This window comes from Triturus cristatus, chromosome 6 (assembly GCF_964204655.1).
Source record: "Triturus cristatus chromosome 6, aTriCri1.1, whole genome shotgun sequence".
In the NCBI taxonomy this organism is placed as follows: Eukaryota; Metazoa; Chordata; class Amphibia; order Caudata; family Salamandridae; genus Triturus; species Triturus cristatus.
The window spans coordinates 1675539177-1675558072 of NC_140589.1; the positions used below are offsets into that span (position 1 = coordinate 1675539177).

An 18896-nucleotide genomic window follows, 5' to 3' on the forward strand; every position below is an offset into this window, starting at 1 on the left:
CATAAATAACATCTGCGCAGTGAACTTTATCCCTTGTACTGAATGTTGAAGGTATCGTGACAGTGTGCCTACGAAGTGGAAATGTAAGTAATGCAGATTCAGAGAATTTTCTCCTGCATGATCATGCACGCAAATGTATGTCAGAAGTTTCTATGTGTAAAAGAGAAGGCAACTTAAGAAACGTGAGTATGCAATACGGCAGCATTTCTAACCAGGCCTATCCTGACCATGTGACACAACTATTCCATGCAATTTGTCCAGTGTCTATGAGGTAGATTAAGTTAATAAGAGTTAGGTGTAATCTTTAATTGGGGGGGTATGTGAATTCATGCATTGGTTGGCAGTATTAATAGATGTGCTACTGGAGATCAGGTGTTGTTAGGCTATAGGAGTATGACAAAGGAATACTTTCATGGAGTGCAGAATGAAAAAGAAAAAAGTAGTTCTCTAAATGTGAACAGTTCAAGGATAAAAGCCATCTGATTAAAGGGATGGGGTATAGAGTTTAAGAGCAGATAAATGAAATACAAGAAAAAAAAGAACAGATAAGATTAGTAAAGAAAAGAAAAGAAAAGGAGGGAGAAAAAATAGAAGCAAGGAGAAGGAAAAAAGAAGAGAGATAAAAACAAAGGAAATAACAAGGAGCAAGGAAATAAAATGGAAAAAATTAAACCAGTGAAAGAGAAGGTAAAAAGTCAAAAGCAGAATGAAACAGAGAGGATGGTGTTTGAGAAGAAGGCCATGATGGAAAGGGGGTAGGTGTGAAAGGAAAAAGGTTAGGAGTGAAAGAAAAAAGGGCTTGCACGAAAGCAGTAAAGTTGTTGAATGGAAAAATAAGAATATAAGACAAAATCAAGAACAGAAGGTTAGGAATGGTGGTATAAGAGACAAAAAGAGGACAAAAAGTTGATAATTTAGAACTTCGGAAGAAAGGAAATAAAGTAAGGCTAGTAATGATGAGAGTACTGAAGAAATACACGTGTAGCCAAAGAACAAACAAATTATTATCTGCCTTCCATGCAGTCACTGCAGTCATTTCCAATTCCTTTCAGTAGCACCAGCAGTGAATGAACAGTTTTTACAGGTTTCCTTGAGCATGTAATGATACCACCGGGCATCCTGCCAGGGAGCTTTTTCATCAGACTTGCCAGAGTAACACAAAAAATCAACTCTAATAGAGCCTGTCACTTTTCATGAAGCCTGTTCTTACAACTGAGGACAAGTGTAAATGTGAAGGGCTGGAACACTTGTCACTGCTCCCAGACTATTCTTGGCCAGAAAAGCCGAAGAGCAGTAGTGAAACTATACTTTGAATTATTGTATATTAGCAGATGCCAAGTTCACACCGTTTCAACATCTACTGTGTAAAGTGCTTCGAGTCCTCGTTCGGATCATCCTGCCGTTATAGAAATATACACTTTAACTCACCTATAAAGTTGTCAAAGTACATGAAAAACATGCACATTTCACAAAGTAATACACAACCACGCCAAGCAGCATCCCACAGTCATCGCCTACAGACACATCATACATGAAAGGCCATGTGATGCTTCCATAGGGTGCAGGCTGCTGCCTCCTTATCTTGACATATGCTTCATTAATTCCGACAGATCATAAGTATCTTCATTTACTGACTTCAAACCATCGTAGTTTACATCACATCTTGTTACATTTACTGGAATTTTAAGACGCCTTCTTCCCGTGATCAGATTCCACCAACAAGACATCTTAGGGTTGTGCACTGGACCCCCCTGCGCGGACAGGCCCAGGTGTGTGTGGCTAAAGCTTGCGCTCAGTTTGTGCCTTTTTGGTCGAGCCAGTGCACAAGAACTGCTCTGGCGATCTGCTGTATTAGAGTATGGAAGAGAAACACCTCCCACTCCCCCGCCCATATTTTTCATCGGCTTGTGTCTTTGTCCTTCTTAAATGCTGGCTTCTGATTCAGTAATCGGCTTGTTAGTCCCTCCTTACTACGGCCATGTCTTCATTTGTAAGCTCCCATGGCTACTGGCCCCTTTACTTGGTTGTTGCACGGTATGTGTACTATTTTCTTTATTGAGTTTCTCGTACATTAGGCAAGACGACATGCTTTGATTACATTCAGCGGGCCGTGCCCACTTTCACTTTCGAAGCAGCCGGGTCAATGGCAGCCGCTTGTTTGTAATGCAATGTCTACTTTCTGCGGTTTATGCCACTGCGTGCTCGAAATGGACGCTGCGTGACATTTTTCAACACATTGACGGAATTTAGTTCTGGCGCGGCCCTCCTGCACACACTATATGCTGCTTCAGTGCCGGTCGCCCTTCAATACACTTTTCATTGCTTGATTTATGGCACTGCACACCAGAAATGGACGCTGCATTACATTTCAAAAACATTACCGGAATTTAGTTATCTTGTTCTTTTGCATGCATGTAATGTAGCTTCGTTGCATTTCTGTTTGTCCTAAACCAAGCGAAATACGCTGCTTTAAAATGCAGTTTCCTCGCACATTTACCGAGCGCACGTTTTAATGTTCGAATTCACAATAAAATAATTTCCCATAGAAACAGCAGCACAAAATTGTAAAACGACGACGGCACCTCTCACTGCTTTGCTGCTAAAAAATTAACTTCTGTAATGGGACAAATGTATTAGTTCGTCTACAGCAGCTCAGCGGTTTGCAAGTTTCAGTTCACTCCGTGTGAACACGGGTCCGAGTGCTGGGTTCCTACTTTTTGACTCATTTTCTAGGCGCTGGAGAGATATTCCTGTGGCGTAACCAGAATGTCGGCGCATCCCCACAGAATGAGATGGTGGGAGCAGGGATCTGAGAATCAAGGGCCTTACAGATGAGCACGGGCTGAGAGACATTCCCCCACCCGCACCCACCCCCCAAGTGATGCGAGGGGCTGAGTTTGTTATCAATGATAACATCCCAAGACCTGCTGAAATCTTGGTTCAAGACATTTTCTGCCTGTCCATCGCATAACAACAGGGCCATGATTTTGGCAGCACGTTTGGGAATTTTATGGTCGTGGATTCTGTTCTAAAACAGATGACTCATTCAAGCCTTCAGAGATATGTCATTGCCCCCATTATTACAACAGTGACGGTTTACATGGTGGAAGTGTAGCTATTTGTGTCTTAGTCGCTACCAGTTCAAACTTGTACTAACACATATGATGTACATGCGCATGTGTTGGGAGCTATTGTCTGTAGGTTTATCCTGGGCTTTTGTGAAACAACAAGGGTTCATCTGATGCCCAAAGGGACACGACGTGCTCCAGACGGTCACGTTTTTTCGCTGGCCTTAAGTAGACAGTTCCAGATGGCAATGTACCAGACAGCAGTGTTTCTTGCCCCAAAGCATGGTTTTCCCCTTTCAGTGGCCATGCTTTTCCCACACCCTCTGATGTAGAGCCTTTTTTCATTTGCACAGAAACAAAATTGATGCCACACCCTGGCCGGGCAGAAACACGTTATGTGAAAGGTAACATTGCCTTCTCCAGTAACACCACACAGTTCAAAACTTGTGGAGACCCTTGATGTGTAGAGTGGGACATTGTATGCTTTCGTGGCTATCGATGACACGCAAATGCACTTGCCTCTGGCTTATTTTCATGTTTGGCAACGAAGCGAAAGCCCTGTGTTGCCGGTTTGCAGGAGTGCACGTCACACCAGTGATAATTCAGTGACAACATGACAAAAAAATACATCATATTTAGAAAAGTATGTGGAAAAGCTGCTGTATTGTATACACGGCCTAACACAAAAGTGCTAACAACCTTAACACTAGCATTCTTTTTTAATTTTCCTTGCAGTAAAATGAGTTTGCTTTACAACTTGCTCGCTGTACCAATGGATGTGCAGTTGTTTTCATCTTTACAACAAATAGCACGCCTCCCAACAACAGCCAGTTTCTCAGCCCTGAGCAGACGGCCATAAGGCCTTCCCCCAAAACCACTGGCTGCAGAGTAAACCAAACATTTACTCATACTAAAACCCTTGGCCTCTGCCATCTTTCATGTGTTCAGCGTATCATTTTACTGTAGGTTATAGACGTTGTGGGCCAGATTTACAAGCCTCCTGCGCCACCAGTACGTCACTTTTCGTGACGTACTGGTGGCGCAGGGGGGACCTCCATATTTACAAGGAGAGGACTTTTCATCTCCTTGTAAATACGGCCCCTTCACACGCAGCACTTTGCGTTGAAGGGGCGTTCCATGGGTGTTGCTGTGGGTGTTCCCACGCAACACCCATGGAATGAGACACATTTCCAAATTTACAAGAAACCGTAAATCTTGAGATGCGTCTGAATGCTACGCCACATTTATCCTTGTTGCATCTCCCTACGCCACCTTAGAGGTGGCGTAGGGAGATGCAACAAGGATAAATGTTTTCATTTCTCCTCGTTTTATCCTCTTTCAATGCGTGCTGCATTCTACAGCACGCATTGAAAGAAGAAAATGCCTGTAGTGATTGTTTTTGTGCAGGAAGGTGCCCCTTCCTGCACAAAAACAATCTCCCTACGATGCAGGCATCCTTGCACCATGGTGCAAGGGTCCCTGCGCCAGCGCATGGCTGCAGTTTTTGCACCAGCGCAGGGGGAAGCACAGAGATGCGACATATTCTTGTAAATATGTTGCATCCCTGTGCTTCGGAAGTGCCGCAGCGTGGCGCAGGCAAACGGCTTGCAGTGCCACACTGCTGCACTTTCTTGTAGATCTGCCCCTAAGTATTTTGGCACTGTACTATGGAACTTTTTGTTCCTGACTTTTTTTGGGGCATTTTACCTGGTAACTTAACTGAACTGTATTACACACATTTGTCTAAAAAAGTTATTATGAAGGTTTGCAGCAGCCCCTTGCCAGACTATATTCATATAAAATGGACCTAGCAGTTAGTGTGACCAGTCTTCATCTCTCTAGAGTTTTGCACAAGCTTCATGCAGTAGTGAGTGATTTAGGGTTAAGATTGTATCCAAGCAGAAAGCATTGTGTGGTGTGGAAAATTAGAAAAGAGTAAGTTTAAAGCAAAGTGTCTGATCATAATTGAGTCCTAAAAAATCAATAAGTTACTTGTAACTGAGTGCACTCATTTTGTCATTAGTCTTCGTTTGGAGGCAGTGGATAGATAAAGGAGGTTGTTCTGACTAAGGCTTTACTTATTCATTAAACATTTATTGGAGTTTTTTTAACGCAGAATGTCAGTTTGAAGAGAGAGTGATTGTTTATAGTTATTAGTAGGCTAAAGCTCATGCACTTTGTACTTATAGTCCTTGCTTACCAGAAGCAAAGTAAAGCTTCTCATTTGCAATGACAGAGTACGTGTTTACGCAAAGCTTCCAGTTTTTCAAAACACATAAATAAAAGGCATTGTCATTTACAATGCCAATAGCTCAAACTCTAGCAAATGCGAGACCTTTTGCATTGTAAACGCTTGTTTTGCAGGCAGTGGGCACTGGCACTCATTTTTGGGGACCACAACTTCCTCTTCCATGATCAGACTTTCCCCTGAAGCAAGAGAAAGGCAGAGAAGGGACAAAGGAGGAGGAAGAAAGAGATAAGAAAAGGGAGACAAATGGAACCTGCAAGAGTGGGATAAAGAGTCAGAAGTGTAGGGGGGTGAAGAAAGAAGCGTGAGGTGGAATCAAAATGGAGTATGCAGACACCGCAGCTTTCAGAATCAGTTTCCAAACCAACTCTCTGGACCCCTGACTTTTTGTTTCCATAAATTAAGCGTCGACTAAATCACTGGAAACCCTTGCAGTCAGTCTCATGGCAAGTGAGTGATTCAGTGAGACCTGGGATAGATGTTTGACAATGTCCCTATATTAGGTGCTTGCTGCACGTGCTGTCATAGGCAATTATTAGGTGCCACCAGGGATAGTGGCCACTGCCCATGGCTTGCTCGCTCCTTGGTACTCCTGGTCTTGCCCTTGCTACCTCTGGTCTCAAGGGTCACCGGTGCCATGAATGCAGATGTAAGGACGAAAGAAAGTAGGCAGCACTGTAAGAGCACCATTTGTTTATGTAGTTTCCAATTCTTGCCCTTCCTGTTGCCTCTCAACAACAAAACAGGAAGATGGCTAAGAGGTATGGGACCCATGACACCATTCAGAGGTCAAAGGATGTGTGATGTTCATTGCACTACCCCTTGTCTTTTAATGAATCACCCTCCATGAGTGCCGGACCACTTAAAGGGATGACTGTGTAATGGGGCAGAGTGGGTGGGGGGGAGGATCGCCCAACTGCCCATTTGCTGAATGGCGGCTACTAGGGTGCAGGTGAAATCTTTCACCCCCTCATGATAATGTCCCAGGGTGCTGTGCTGGTCTGTACCACAAATTACGTACGTGGGTCATTAAGGCGGAGTACGTTTCTACATATGGTTTCCTGGGTAAGTGACTTAGAGCTAATAAGGTTCGGATTTCTTTCAATTAAAGCTTTTAGCTACTGGTTTGTGCCATGGGCAGGCAAATGCAAGAAGAACAATTGATGGATGAAATGCTGAACAATGTTAAACACTCACTCCCAGTACAGAGCTCTGGGAATAAATCCATCACTTTTTTGCTAGCACGCCACCCCAGTTGGAACATAGCCATATGCAAGTCAGTCTTGAACCTGCTCCCCATGTACTTTGTACCCTTGAACTGCCAAGCCAGGTCGTCTCTGGACCAGAAACATGCATCCTAGGAGCGGTTTCGGGGTAGCAACCCTCATCAGCCAGGATAGCTTGAATCCAGTGGCATGGCGAGCATGGGACCAACGTCTGGGCATAACCGTCCCACTTGGTGTGACAAAGGCAAAAAGAACAATTGATGGACGGAATGCTGAAAAAAGTCAAACACTCACCACCAGTACAGAGATCTGGGCCTAAATCCATAGTTGTTTTGCTCATCACGGCCATGGGTAGTACATTCCACGGTGTAGGAAGGGCATAAGGGGCCTAAGATATTGTAGTTTCAAGGCAGTCGGTGTGAATGTTGCAAAGTCTCGAGAGGCCTTTGCAGGGAGAGCAATGTCTCATTTCCTACCAGCAATGTGTGTAATAGCACTGCAGAGAACAGCCTGTATGCATCCTGAACACTTCTGATACCTCACTGCTGTGATGGGACTCTCTTACATAGTGTGTGGAGCAAGGGGGAGCTGTTACCTTAATTCAAATAGGCTTGCAACCAGAAAATGTCTTGAGAGGTTCCTATTTTAAACAAATGATGTATTTGCCCTCATGCTAGCAAGTGGTCATTTACAGATATTATCACAGCTGATTCCCACCAATCAATCTATGCCTTTGGGTCAGAATTATAAGGATGCATTGATCAACATACATGTTTCAGAAAACACCTTTGCTATCCCTGTGGAGGGATACGACCAGGGGTCTATTATTTGTTGCTGCCACTGTTGGAGTGTAGCTGATGCTGCCCTATACTTTTATATCATGCTTCCCTATACTTTTATACCAGCAGCTAAAAAGAAAGTGATTAGAAAGATCAGTCAGGCTACCCTTTCACCACATGATACATATTGTGGATCACCAGATATATGCAGTGGCTTCCCAGGAGAGTTACACTGATGGCCACGCCTACAATGCAAGGAGTTCAGAAGGAGGGTGCTTCCTGGCAAGACCCTCTTCTGGCGGCAAAATCAAGAAAAAAGAGTAGTTGCAGTGCCTAACTTGTAGACTAACTAAGTGCACGGCCTTATGTTTTTGTAAAGAGGTTGATGCTGGTGCCGCAGAATGCTGGGGGTGACGAATACTAAGGTTGTCTAGTTTTGATTCAAACTCATGACTTTTTATTCACCCTCGCCTTACACTTCTTCTAACACTCTTGCAGGTTCCGTTCCATCCATGCTTTTAAGGTCTGTCCCAGAGACAGCTTAGCTGTCTCACCAGCCTCAAGTAAACAAAAAACACCATAAATATAAAAATGTATACATGCATGTATACATATATACATAGAGGGGCTTTGGGTCAGCCCCCTTCCTCCACTGGTCTATTTAACTGTCATTCACATGTTGCTTCCACCCACCACAGCATGCAGTATATGGGTCAGCCCAGTTAAGCCACTGCCTCTCTTTCACTGTGAGTGATGCCATTTTGTCTGGTTATATCTGCACATCCACTTGAATAGAAGTGCATTTCAGTATCAGGGCTGGTAGGACTGTTTGTTATTTTGCCAATGCTTATTTCTTTCCATTATTCATCGTTTTAAATGTTCTCAGTCATCCTTGTGTCTGTAAACGATGGCATCAAGTTACAAAGATTCAAACCCAATAGTACCTTTTCTTTGGCCAATAAGGATAATGTTTTCCTCTGACGTACATTAAAACAAAACAGGGTCTCTAGGAATACCTACCTGCTTGGGAGCTACCAGAATGGTCTATTAAAATTATATGAAACGGTCACTTTTTGTAAAATAAACATTATTGGAAGCATGTGACTGTTAATATTAGGCAGGGGCATATTTTATTTTTATCTGTTCAGCATATACCTGTAGTAATAAATAAATAAATAAATAACCATTGCACCTACTTGCCATGCCAGACCTATTGGGTTTGACTTTGCTTATTCTCTTTGTTACTGTTTTCCTTCTTCTCTCTCTCTCTCTTTCCGGCTCCTCTGTGCTTTAGATCACAGCTTGATGATGAAAAATAAGTCATAGTCCCCAGAACTGAGAGCAGGTTCACAACCACTATCACAAATTAAATACTGGTCAGAAGGTTACTTGATATATTGATGCTGTACGCGGACACTACAAACTGAAACAATAAAGCTTGATGGTCATGTGGCAGGCTTACGCACTCCAATGAACTGCAGACAACTTTCATGCCACAAACCTCTACAGAGGGCCAAAAGAAAACCAAAATCTGTTTAGCTGGCTTGAGGATGGTCTTCTGTGATTTGACAGTAAGTGAGTTGGTGTATTGTGAACCAAACAAGATAGGGTGACAGATCTCACGCTTAATCACACTCAGTCCAGAAGCCACTGGTTCCAATGGCTGCATGTCGGAATCACGCAGGCATTAATCATGCCTGCCTTAATAACACGGTGCAAGCAACGAATGCATCTTTATAACGCATTCTGTTACCACGCAAGTCGTTACAAAGAAAGCGCTAGAGTTGAAATAGTATCATTTACTATTTCAACTTCAGTCAGTGCAACAGCAGGAAAAGTGCAGGACTTAAAGTCCAACATCAATCCAACAACGCTTTCATTAAGGGAAGTCATTGTAACAACTTGCGTGGTAAAGGAATGTGTTGTGAAGACGCATCCGTGGTTCAGACCGCGCTGTTAGGGCACAGTGTAGATCGAGCCACGGTGTAAAGGCTGTTTCCAAGTTGAATCAGTAGGGCCGGAGTGTGGACATAGGTGGCGGTCACTACCTTTTAGCGCAGGTGTCCATCATGGTACCTGGTACGATTCAAGCTGTACTGCAGAAATGCTGCACTGAGAGGTTTCCAATGTAAGTTATGTATCCTGAAACAGCACAGGCTTTCTATAACTATAGAGAGAATGCATCTCTTTCAGAGATGTTCACGCTTCCAGGCATGGAAGCTCCTTAGCCAGGAAACCAGCACCCTAGGCACTGGTTCTCCTGTGGACTTCAGTATATGTTCTTTCTTAGTCTGCGGCTGCTCTGTTCAGAGTGCTTTGGTGTTCAGCCCTGCCTTTCTGTGCAAGCGCGAGCTGCGGCATGCTCGCCAAGGTAATTATTGCAGCATAGTTGATTTGTTGACATTAGGCAGTATTAAATTATTGATTTTTTTATTTGATTGCTGATTCTGAGTTTTTTCTTTTTTTGCATCCTCTGATCACCATTAGACCAGAACGCTTTAATGACGCCAATACACAGTTCATAGTAATATTAGTGTTTAAGGTTATTAATACATGAGCAATTTTAATTGCTTTGTGGGACATAAAAGCTGATTTATTAGACATGAAGGACATTAAACGACCAGTATCTCCTTGTTCAGCCAAACATAACTCTACATATTCCGTTTACGTGAACTCCTGCTTAATACAATCACCAGTGCTCTGACAGTGCCGTCAGCAAATCCTCCTTAGCAGATGGGTAGCTGCTAATCACTGAAGAGGACAGCACATCCGGAGTCATATTATGTATTAGGGCACAATTTCCCTGTTTGCGCCTGGGGCACATTAAAACAGGTGCACAGTAGCAAACAGAGAAAGCGCGCCCTATTATTTAGAATGCGCTGCCCCCAGGGCAGCAGCAAACTCGTGCTGCCCTGGGGCAGCGCATTGAAGTGAAATACGGAGCGGCTTTGAAGCAGTCAGCCTGTGTTTCACTGTGCAGGCGCCAACCTGCCTGCACTTTGAAGAACACACTCACACATCAGCGACACACTACGCACACCACAAAAGAAACTCCACACAAGGTTATATAAAAATAGCCTTTGAATTATCCATAAAACAAATTAGAACATATCGCAGATATACACTGTGCCACCAGGCACTTGTCATGTATTTACAGGTATTTGCATAAATCACCAGGCCAATCGGGCCACTGTCAAAACATATCACTTTTATTTAGGACAAACAGTAACTACTGGTAAGAGTGCACTTAGCACAACACATAAGGCAGAAACCCTACTGTAGGGGTCACCAGTAACTACTGGTATGATCACACTGAGCATAATACATTATGCATAACATCAGCAGCAGTGCACCATAGTAAAGATTAGTAGGGTGCACACCTGTTAAATCCATTATGCCCACATTAGGCATAAACATAACTGCACAATAACCCTGAGAGCCCACCGGCCCCCAACACATGTAGGACACTGAAGTACCGGCCCCTCCATCCCCAATCGGCAGTTCCAGCGCCTGTGCGCTGAGCACCTGGACTGTGGTTCCTTCCCACTTGGGGATTATTAACACTACTCCTCTTCCTTAGTGAGGTGTGGGGGCCTCTGTCTAGGTTTACACTGGATTGCCCAAAACACCACAATGCCCGCCCAAGTTAAAGGCAGCTGCCCGTGATCACACAGAAGGGCAGCTGCTGCAAAGTAACTTGGCTGCAACCAGGGGTGGAGATCTCTCCCGGGCTCCCCCCTCTTGCCTAGGCTTCCAGCACACTCACCCACGTCTGGGGTGAATCGGACTCCTTGCGACCCCCCCCCCCCGAGGGGCCAAACAGCCCGGTGTCCGTCTCCCATGGGCCCCTAAGGGTGCAGCTGCCCGCAACCATGCAGCGCAGCTGCTCAATTGCCTGGAAGCACCCAATAGGGCCGGTCTTGAGCCCTCGCAAGGCTCAGGGCTCACCTGCTCCTTCCCGGCGGCGCTCTTGTGCTTTCATAATAAAAACATTCTGATCCAAAATGTTGCGACATATTACATTTGACAACATATTAACAAATATAATAATACATACAAAAAAAAAGTTGAATACGATACACAAATTTCAAACATACAACATACAAACATTTAACGTGGCTAGATGTTTGGACAAGTTCTTATGACAAAAAATAAGAACTTGCCCAAACATCTAGCCACGTTTCTCCAATAAGCAACAATGAATTTATTTTTATATGTTTGTATGTTTGAAACTTGTGTATCGTATTCAAAAAATATATGTACTATATATATTTGTTAATATGTTGTCAAATGTAATATGTCGCAGCATTTTGTATCAGAATGTTTATATTATGAATTTATAAGAATAAAATGTATATTTTAATCTAAATGTTTAGTACACTAAGTCACTTCATATATCAATGAATTGTAATAGGTCCTTGTTTGACCAGTCAATTGCCTAGGTATTTACTGTCTTCACTATAAAACACTATACACATCGCAAAACTCCAAGCAAGCAGAAAAAGGAGTGTCTCTCGAGATGATTGAACTGGCCTGGCTCAGTAACGGGCATTGAAAATTTCTTGCAGCTGATCTAGAAAAAGAGGAAATGAGAGTAGCCATAATGCAAATGGGTAATGGGAAGGTTCCGGGACCTGATGGTCTCACGATCGAATTTTATAAAACGTACATAGATATTTTGGCGCCATTTCTGAAACAAATGTATGAAGAGGCTGGGCAATCCATGCAAGAAGCCCTTATAGTTTCACTCTTGAAGCTAGGCAAACCACCAGACTGCACAGATTCATATAGACCATTATCCCTTATTAATTGCGACGCCAAAAGTTTAGCCAATCGACTAAGTCTGTTGATGGAGAATTTGATCCGCCCAGACCAAGCAGGGTTCGTGCCAGGCAGATCCACCTCCCATAACATTGATCAAGACAAAAAAAGCAGTGGCAGTCTTTGTAGATGCCACGAAAGCATTAAATTCTCTCGAATGGGAGTATCTACTTTCAGTCTTGACACACATGGGGTTCCTGCCAGGATATTTGGCGTGGGTGAAGCTACTATATCATAAGCCAAGAGCCACGTTGCTAGTGAATGGGTTCCACACTCCTGCGTTACGAGGCAGGGGTGTCCCCTATCACCTCTGCTGTTTGCAATAGCAATGGAGCCCCTAGCAGCCATGCTCCGGCAACATCACAAAACACATGCACTGGACGACCCAACGAGACCAGTACTAGTCTAGTTGTATGCGGATGACATCACGCTATATGTACGAGACCCAGAAACAGGATTGAATGAAATAATCTGCGAAATCAACAAATTTGGCGTATACCTGGGTATAACAATAAATTGGGGGAAATTGCAGATCTTCCCGCTCACCCAGAACACCCCGAATACTCCACTGGAGTATCCTCTACAATGGTGCGACACTGAGCTCCGATATTTGGGGATCAATATCGTTAAAGACAGGGAAGAACCAATGAGAGCTAATTATAGTAGGATACTGAACTCAGTAGAAGAGGCCATCACTAGGTGGATTGCCATGCCACTATCGCTGGCTGGCCGAATTGCACTAATGACGATGGTCATACTGCCTACATTTTTATATTTATTTATAAATATCCCTTATTCACCAGGCCGACCCTTCTTTATAAGACTTAAAAGTCAATTAATTAGACTAGCATGGGGAGGGAAACAGCGGCGACTTAAATGAAGCAAACTTACTTTTCCCTTTGCACACGGGGGCTTTGAAGCACCAGATCCCAAACTATATTATCTTAGTGCGCAGGCCAATATGCTGCTTACTGGTTTAAGCCTCCGCCGTTTATGACACTCCTAACGGTGGAGCAGGGTTATATGTCGCCCATCTCTCTGGCTGGGTTTCTGGGATCAGACGATAAGGCAGCAGGAGGGAAATATTCAACAGTGGCATGCACCAATTCTGCATGGCGAAACATTGCAAAGAAATCACAAACTCCTATGATATACTTCCTGTTACTCCCACTAATGAATCAACAGGCCCTACCAGATACACAGGAAGGAATATGCAGGCGTATGCTTTTAAAATATGGTATGGATACGTGGGGAGTCATGTACGAAAAAGTGGAATTTAAACGAGGGACATATTCTTTGGGGAAAATACTCCTACAACAATGGATCGCTTCCTTTATATTCGACCTAGGCAAAATGTCAACGCTGTCCCGCCGGGATTCCCAGAAGAACCTCCCACACTGTTACCACTACATCGGCTATTACAGGGCGGGTCACCCCACGCAGAGTCACCCATCTATAAATCGACCATAGGGAAGGGAACGCACAATCCTCTGAAGGCAAAAATAGGTTGGGAGCTGGAACTGGGATATCCTGTAAGAGATGACACATGGTTATATTGCTGCCAGCAAACAGAGAGAATCACAGCGAGTGGCAGATTAAGGATCATAGGTGCTGACTTCATGCATCTGGCTTGGCCATGTGGTGCCATAGCCAACTATTGGGGGGAAGTGGGAAAGGCACTGAATGAAATGGCAGAAATGCAAGTTGACTTGACTCCAGAGATGGGATTACTAGGCTACACAAACAGGATTGAAGGACAAATTAAACGACTGGTCGCGTTAGGACTCCTAATGGCAAAACGTAGGGTAGCATGCCGATGGGAAAGAGGCAGGCCCCCAAATTCAAGGACTGGCTTAATGACATGACATATAGGAATGAGAGATGAGCTATGGGCAAATGCTTTAACACTGAGCAATGGTTACAAAATGGGCGGTACAATAAGTCTAAGGATACCGCAGCATTAAAGGATGGACATGTGAGAGCCCAGTGGTGATGACATGCACAAAATGCCAAAATAACGTCGTTAATATGTAATATATGTACTTCACAACAGTTATTGTCTGTATTGTATACTTGAAAATGCAAATAAACAAAGTAAAAAAAAAAAAATACCGGTGCAAGGCAAAAAGTTCTGGGATGGCCCTGCAGAAAAGGGCCACGTCCAACAGGGTCATTGCCTTTTTAGATGTGTGTGGGGGAGACATATCCTTCAAGATTCAATGTCAGATTTGAACATTAGGCAGATGCGCAAAACGTCTATGCATATTTAGGTTTTGAAAAGTGTACAATATTCCAATGTATTCATAAAGCTGAGGTTATGTTTTTTGAACACAGCTCCACAGGCTGGTGCACCCACATACGCTGCCTGGCAAACGTTACTCTTCTGTGTGTACGAGGAATAAATATCTCCTTCCAGTTCCCACTCGCATTTGAACTTCGAGCAGCTGCGACAAACTTTTGTGGGTATTTACAGCTGACTTACCGAATTATTCAATACTCCGATTTAAAAACAAAATACATTCAGATTTATGGAAGAACAGGAGGAGCCAAGGACTGGTTCACTTTCCCCATCTGCACACACGTCAAAATATCATATGTCTAGGAAACATAATGCAGAAACGAGGGCTAAAAGAGGAAACGATTGCACTGCCAGAGCTCTGGTTCGGGTGAATTACAGTAGCCCAGTGTCTTTGCATTATTAAGGGGAGACGTTGAATTCCAAAAGTTGACAAAAGCAATTGTGCATCAGTTGTAACTTCATCTCAGGGTTCCATTAACTGGTGGTCCCATACTTCAGCGTTCCTATCTGCTCTCCCTTTGCTTTCCATAGTGACGGCTCTCATGTCTGTGTTTGAACTCGAGTTTATGAACCCTCAAGTTAACAATGTTTTTGTAAATCAGGCAAAGTATTATCAGAATATAGAACACTCCCGCACTGCAAGCACAAAGAGAGAGCCTTAGGCCCTTTCTGCAGGGCATCGTTTTCTCTCTTTGTACTTGTATTCTATGGCTGCTTCAGCGGTGGTCAACCGATGCATCTACAGTGCTTAGGGGCATATCAGCAAGGGTCGGCGATAATTATCGCTCAGCGCTCTTAGCGTGAGGATAATTATCGCCAGCTAGCGTGGATTTTTATCGCTGAGAAAGCGTGCTATTAGCAACGCTTATCTCAAAAGCGATAAAAATCCTAGCACTAACTGCCTTACTTGAGATTATCGCTGGAAACCCAGCGATAATCTCACGAAATGTGGCGTTAGCTTGTTGATAGGGACTCACAAGCTTAGCCATGATATCCACCTTCCATAGGATATCATGGCTAAGTCAGTCCTGAAGCAGGCGTAAGGAAAGTAGCGATAACAGGGGTTATCGCTACTTTTCCTGCCGCTATGCTTTTTAGCGTGGGGCTTGATGATAGGAGAAATGTCGCTCCTGTCAGGTCAGGTCAGGAACGCCCACTTTGCAACTCATTAGAGATGCAAAGCTGGGCGTTAAGAATAGGTGCACTAATGCAAGGTTTCACGCGTTAGCGTGACCTTGCTAATTTGGCGATAAAATTATCAAAAAGCGGCGATCATTTTTATCGCCGCCTTGCAAATATGCCCCTTAGTTTGTAAAATAAATAAGTATCGGGTCCTCGCCAGGAGGCAACTGCAGCTTGTGACACCTATAGCCCCTGTCAGAGCCGACAGTGATAGCCCAACACAACTCACTAATCATCACCCTCCAAGTGGGACAATTCAGACTATTCCATGTCCCAATGCTATAAGAACGGCAGGGCTGTGGGTACTGGTCATTGTTACTATTTACTGAACGAATCAACAACTATTGTTGTCCTCATCTCTAAATCAGCTATACAGCGCCACCATGTGGCAAACTGTCATAAGTCCCGGCGTTGACAATTAAGTGCTGGTGCCGAGCACCTGAATCCACTGGCTCATATTAAGCACTGATGTATCATAAACTAACGATGTAGTAGATATACCATTCTTTAAAAAACAAATATCTGTGTTGTTGCAAACAGTTGTCGCCATCATGACTGTAAGGGAGCAAATTTTATTCCAGACATGAGGTGCAAATGTCTTTGTGATAGTGATTATTGCAAACGTTTATGACAAGTCACACTGCACAGTGATCTAAACACAGCCATCGCGAGGAGCAAATTACTGCTCCCTCACCAATCAAGAACATTGGAAACAAGCTCTCCAGATAAAAATAGTAAGACTGGTTCCTAGCCTTAGACCGAATGCACTGCCCCTGGCACACAGGTCAGCTTTGTGAAAAATAATCATCTGTGCTACCCCTCACTAGACCCATCGCCATGTGTCAGTGACAAAACCATGCCATGCATTCTACTGGTCCACGAGGAAACATTCCTGCACAGTCACATAATGAAGAAGCAGTATACCGCTGGACGTGGAGAGACAGAGCTGTGCGAATAAAACTCTGATTCAGCATGCTCCATGCTCCATTATGGATCCTCGTTAGCAGGAAATTCTCCCTTTCAGTCCAGTTAAAGACATTTGGTGGGGCACACACAATACACAGGGAATGCAGAATGGCTAGAAGACATAGGTGTTCATCCTCCTCTCAAACTGGATGACCCCTCAGGTATCCTGAGGTCCAGGGAAGGAACATGCCACCATCAAGCCCATAACACCTGTAACAATTTGCCCCAAACAGTACTTCTTTTGGTCATGGGGATTCCAAGCCAGTCTGCAGTCCTTAGCGAATCAGTTAGTCCAAGTGCCAAGATAATAACATGGAGCCATCTCACCCACCAGTACCTCCTCCAGATATAAACCAGTCAGTCTTCACCTCCTAACAAGATAAACTGTTGTGAGGAACACTAGCTGGGCAAACCCATAACAGGAACTGAATACCCACAGGGAACAAGGTGTCCAATGCTACAGTAATGGAAGGCCCCAAGGATTCAACAATCTTTAGAATTCACAGTTTCATGAGCTTTTACCTACTACAGTACCACAAGCTTTCCTTTACAGAAAAATGTAGAAATTACCTCAGCGAGACGGGAATGCTTATGCACATTTTCTCCTTTATGGACTGTCGGCGCGAGCTGCTGTAGTACTCCCCGGCTGCTTGTAAGGGCTCTCGTTAGCCGTGCAAATTTTCCCCAGCCTTTGGAAATAGAATTAAATGCTACATTTAGTCAAATACAAACAACATCAGCAAAAACATTGTAAGAAGACTGTAAAGCAACTAAATATCAGGATAAAAGCAAGCCATTGCTACTAGGAATCCCAAACTAACAAAAGATTTAATGACACTGGTCAGACAACTGAGAAAACAAGTGATATTACTACATCATCAATGCCATAGCAACGTTCTACTTTACGGTACATCTCCACAACACTCATTTATACTGTATAGTAATTCAGAGGAGTAGCTAAAAAATTAAAATACCCCCACTTGATCCGCATCTCCAATGCCCAGGGATGAGGGAAGCGAGTCAGCCTTACTCACACTATATGTGGTCGCTTCATCCCACCTTCCATCCATTTATCATCCTTCTTTCCTTCATCATTCCGTCTATCTACCCTTCCATCATCACTCTTCCACCCATCCTTCAATCCTTCCAATCACATTTCCAGCCACTCATTCATCATTTTCCAATCCATGCATACCCTTCTTTTCCATCCATCCATCATTTCACTCTCCATTTATCAATTCACCCATCCATCCACACATCCATTTACCCATTCATCCAGCCTTTCATCATTCAGCCATTCTTTAGCCCACCAATACAATGTTATTTTACATTTCTTACATAAATCCTTTCACTCCTGCATCCATCTTTTCATGCTTTTTGCCCTTCCTACTTGTCAGAGTTTCTTTCTTCTTTTCATATGTTCTTCATTTCATTCTTCTTTCTAGCCATCTCTCTCATACTGTCAGTACCGTAGCCAGTGTATTGTGGGCCGCACTGTAAGGAAGTCAATGGGCACCCGTCTACTATTTGACTGCTAAAATACAGCAATAAACAGGGTTCAGTGAGCTGCTTAAGCCTCTGGGTCCTGGTGCCCCGGCACCTGCTGCACCAATTGAACAATTGAAGCTACGCCCCTACACACTCTTTCATTCGCTTTCTCTCATCATTTCTCCTTTTAGGCCTCCTTTACTGTTATTTCCTTCCCACTCCTGACCTCTGTTACGGTTTTCACTTTCTTTTTAGGTCTTGCGCCTAGCGTTGCAGTGCGTACCAGTGCTCATGCAGCGAGACACTTCTTGTAGGGGGTTTCAAAACAGACCTAGGAATCGCACACGCTTGTGCGTGTGCTTTTGCTTTTGGCCCATGCTATTGGCCTTTGCGTGCGTCTTTTTATAAAAGACAGCACGCAATTGGCCAAAGGCGGGCGCATTGCTCCACACATGGCCTATTGGTGTCTATTACGCGCACCGCTGCCATGTGGTTTCCCAGACACGGGCGCGATAATTGAAACCACATGGCTCGCTGTGGCGCGGTCACCACTCGCGGGCTTCTTTGTTTTCCAATAGCGATCGCTTTCCCTGCTGCTTGTTCATAAATCTCTCCACACCTGTGAAGGGTATGGAACAGGGCCCCCAAAGGGACGGCCTTTATGCTGTCTCAAGAGCTAATGGTATATTTATGTAACAAGCTTTTACCTATAAATACGATGATTTCGTTTAAAATATGTCTTTTTTTAAAATTCTGGCGAATATACCTGCATGGATAAACATTGCGTAATCTTGCTGTCACTGGCCGCGCTTACTCCGT

General features: G+C 43.9%; 1 protein-coding gene across 2 annotated transcripts in view; it reads right to left on the reverse strand.

The window, feature by feature from the left end:
- The window catches only part of KCNH1 (potassium voltage-gated channel subfamily H member 1), a 1587102-nt gene that overhangs the window by 1182291 nt on the left and 385915 nt on the right, over positions 1–18896 (reverse strand). For both annotated transcript variants that reach the window (XM_085612841.1, XM_085612840.1), the window contains exon 5: positions 17160–17278. In XM_085612841.1, coding sequence (XP_085468967.1) covers positions 17160–17278 — 119 coding nt within the window. The remainder of the gene's footprint in view (positions 1–17159; positions 17279–18896) is intronic.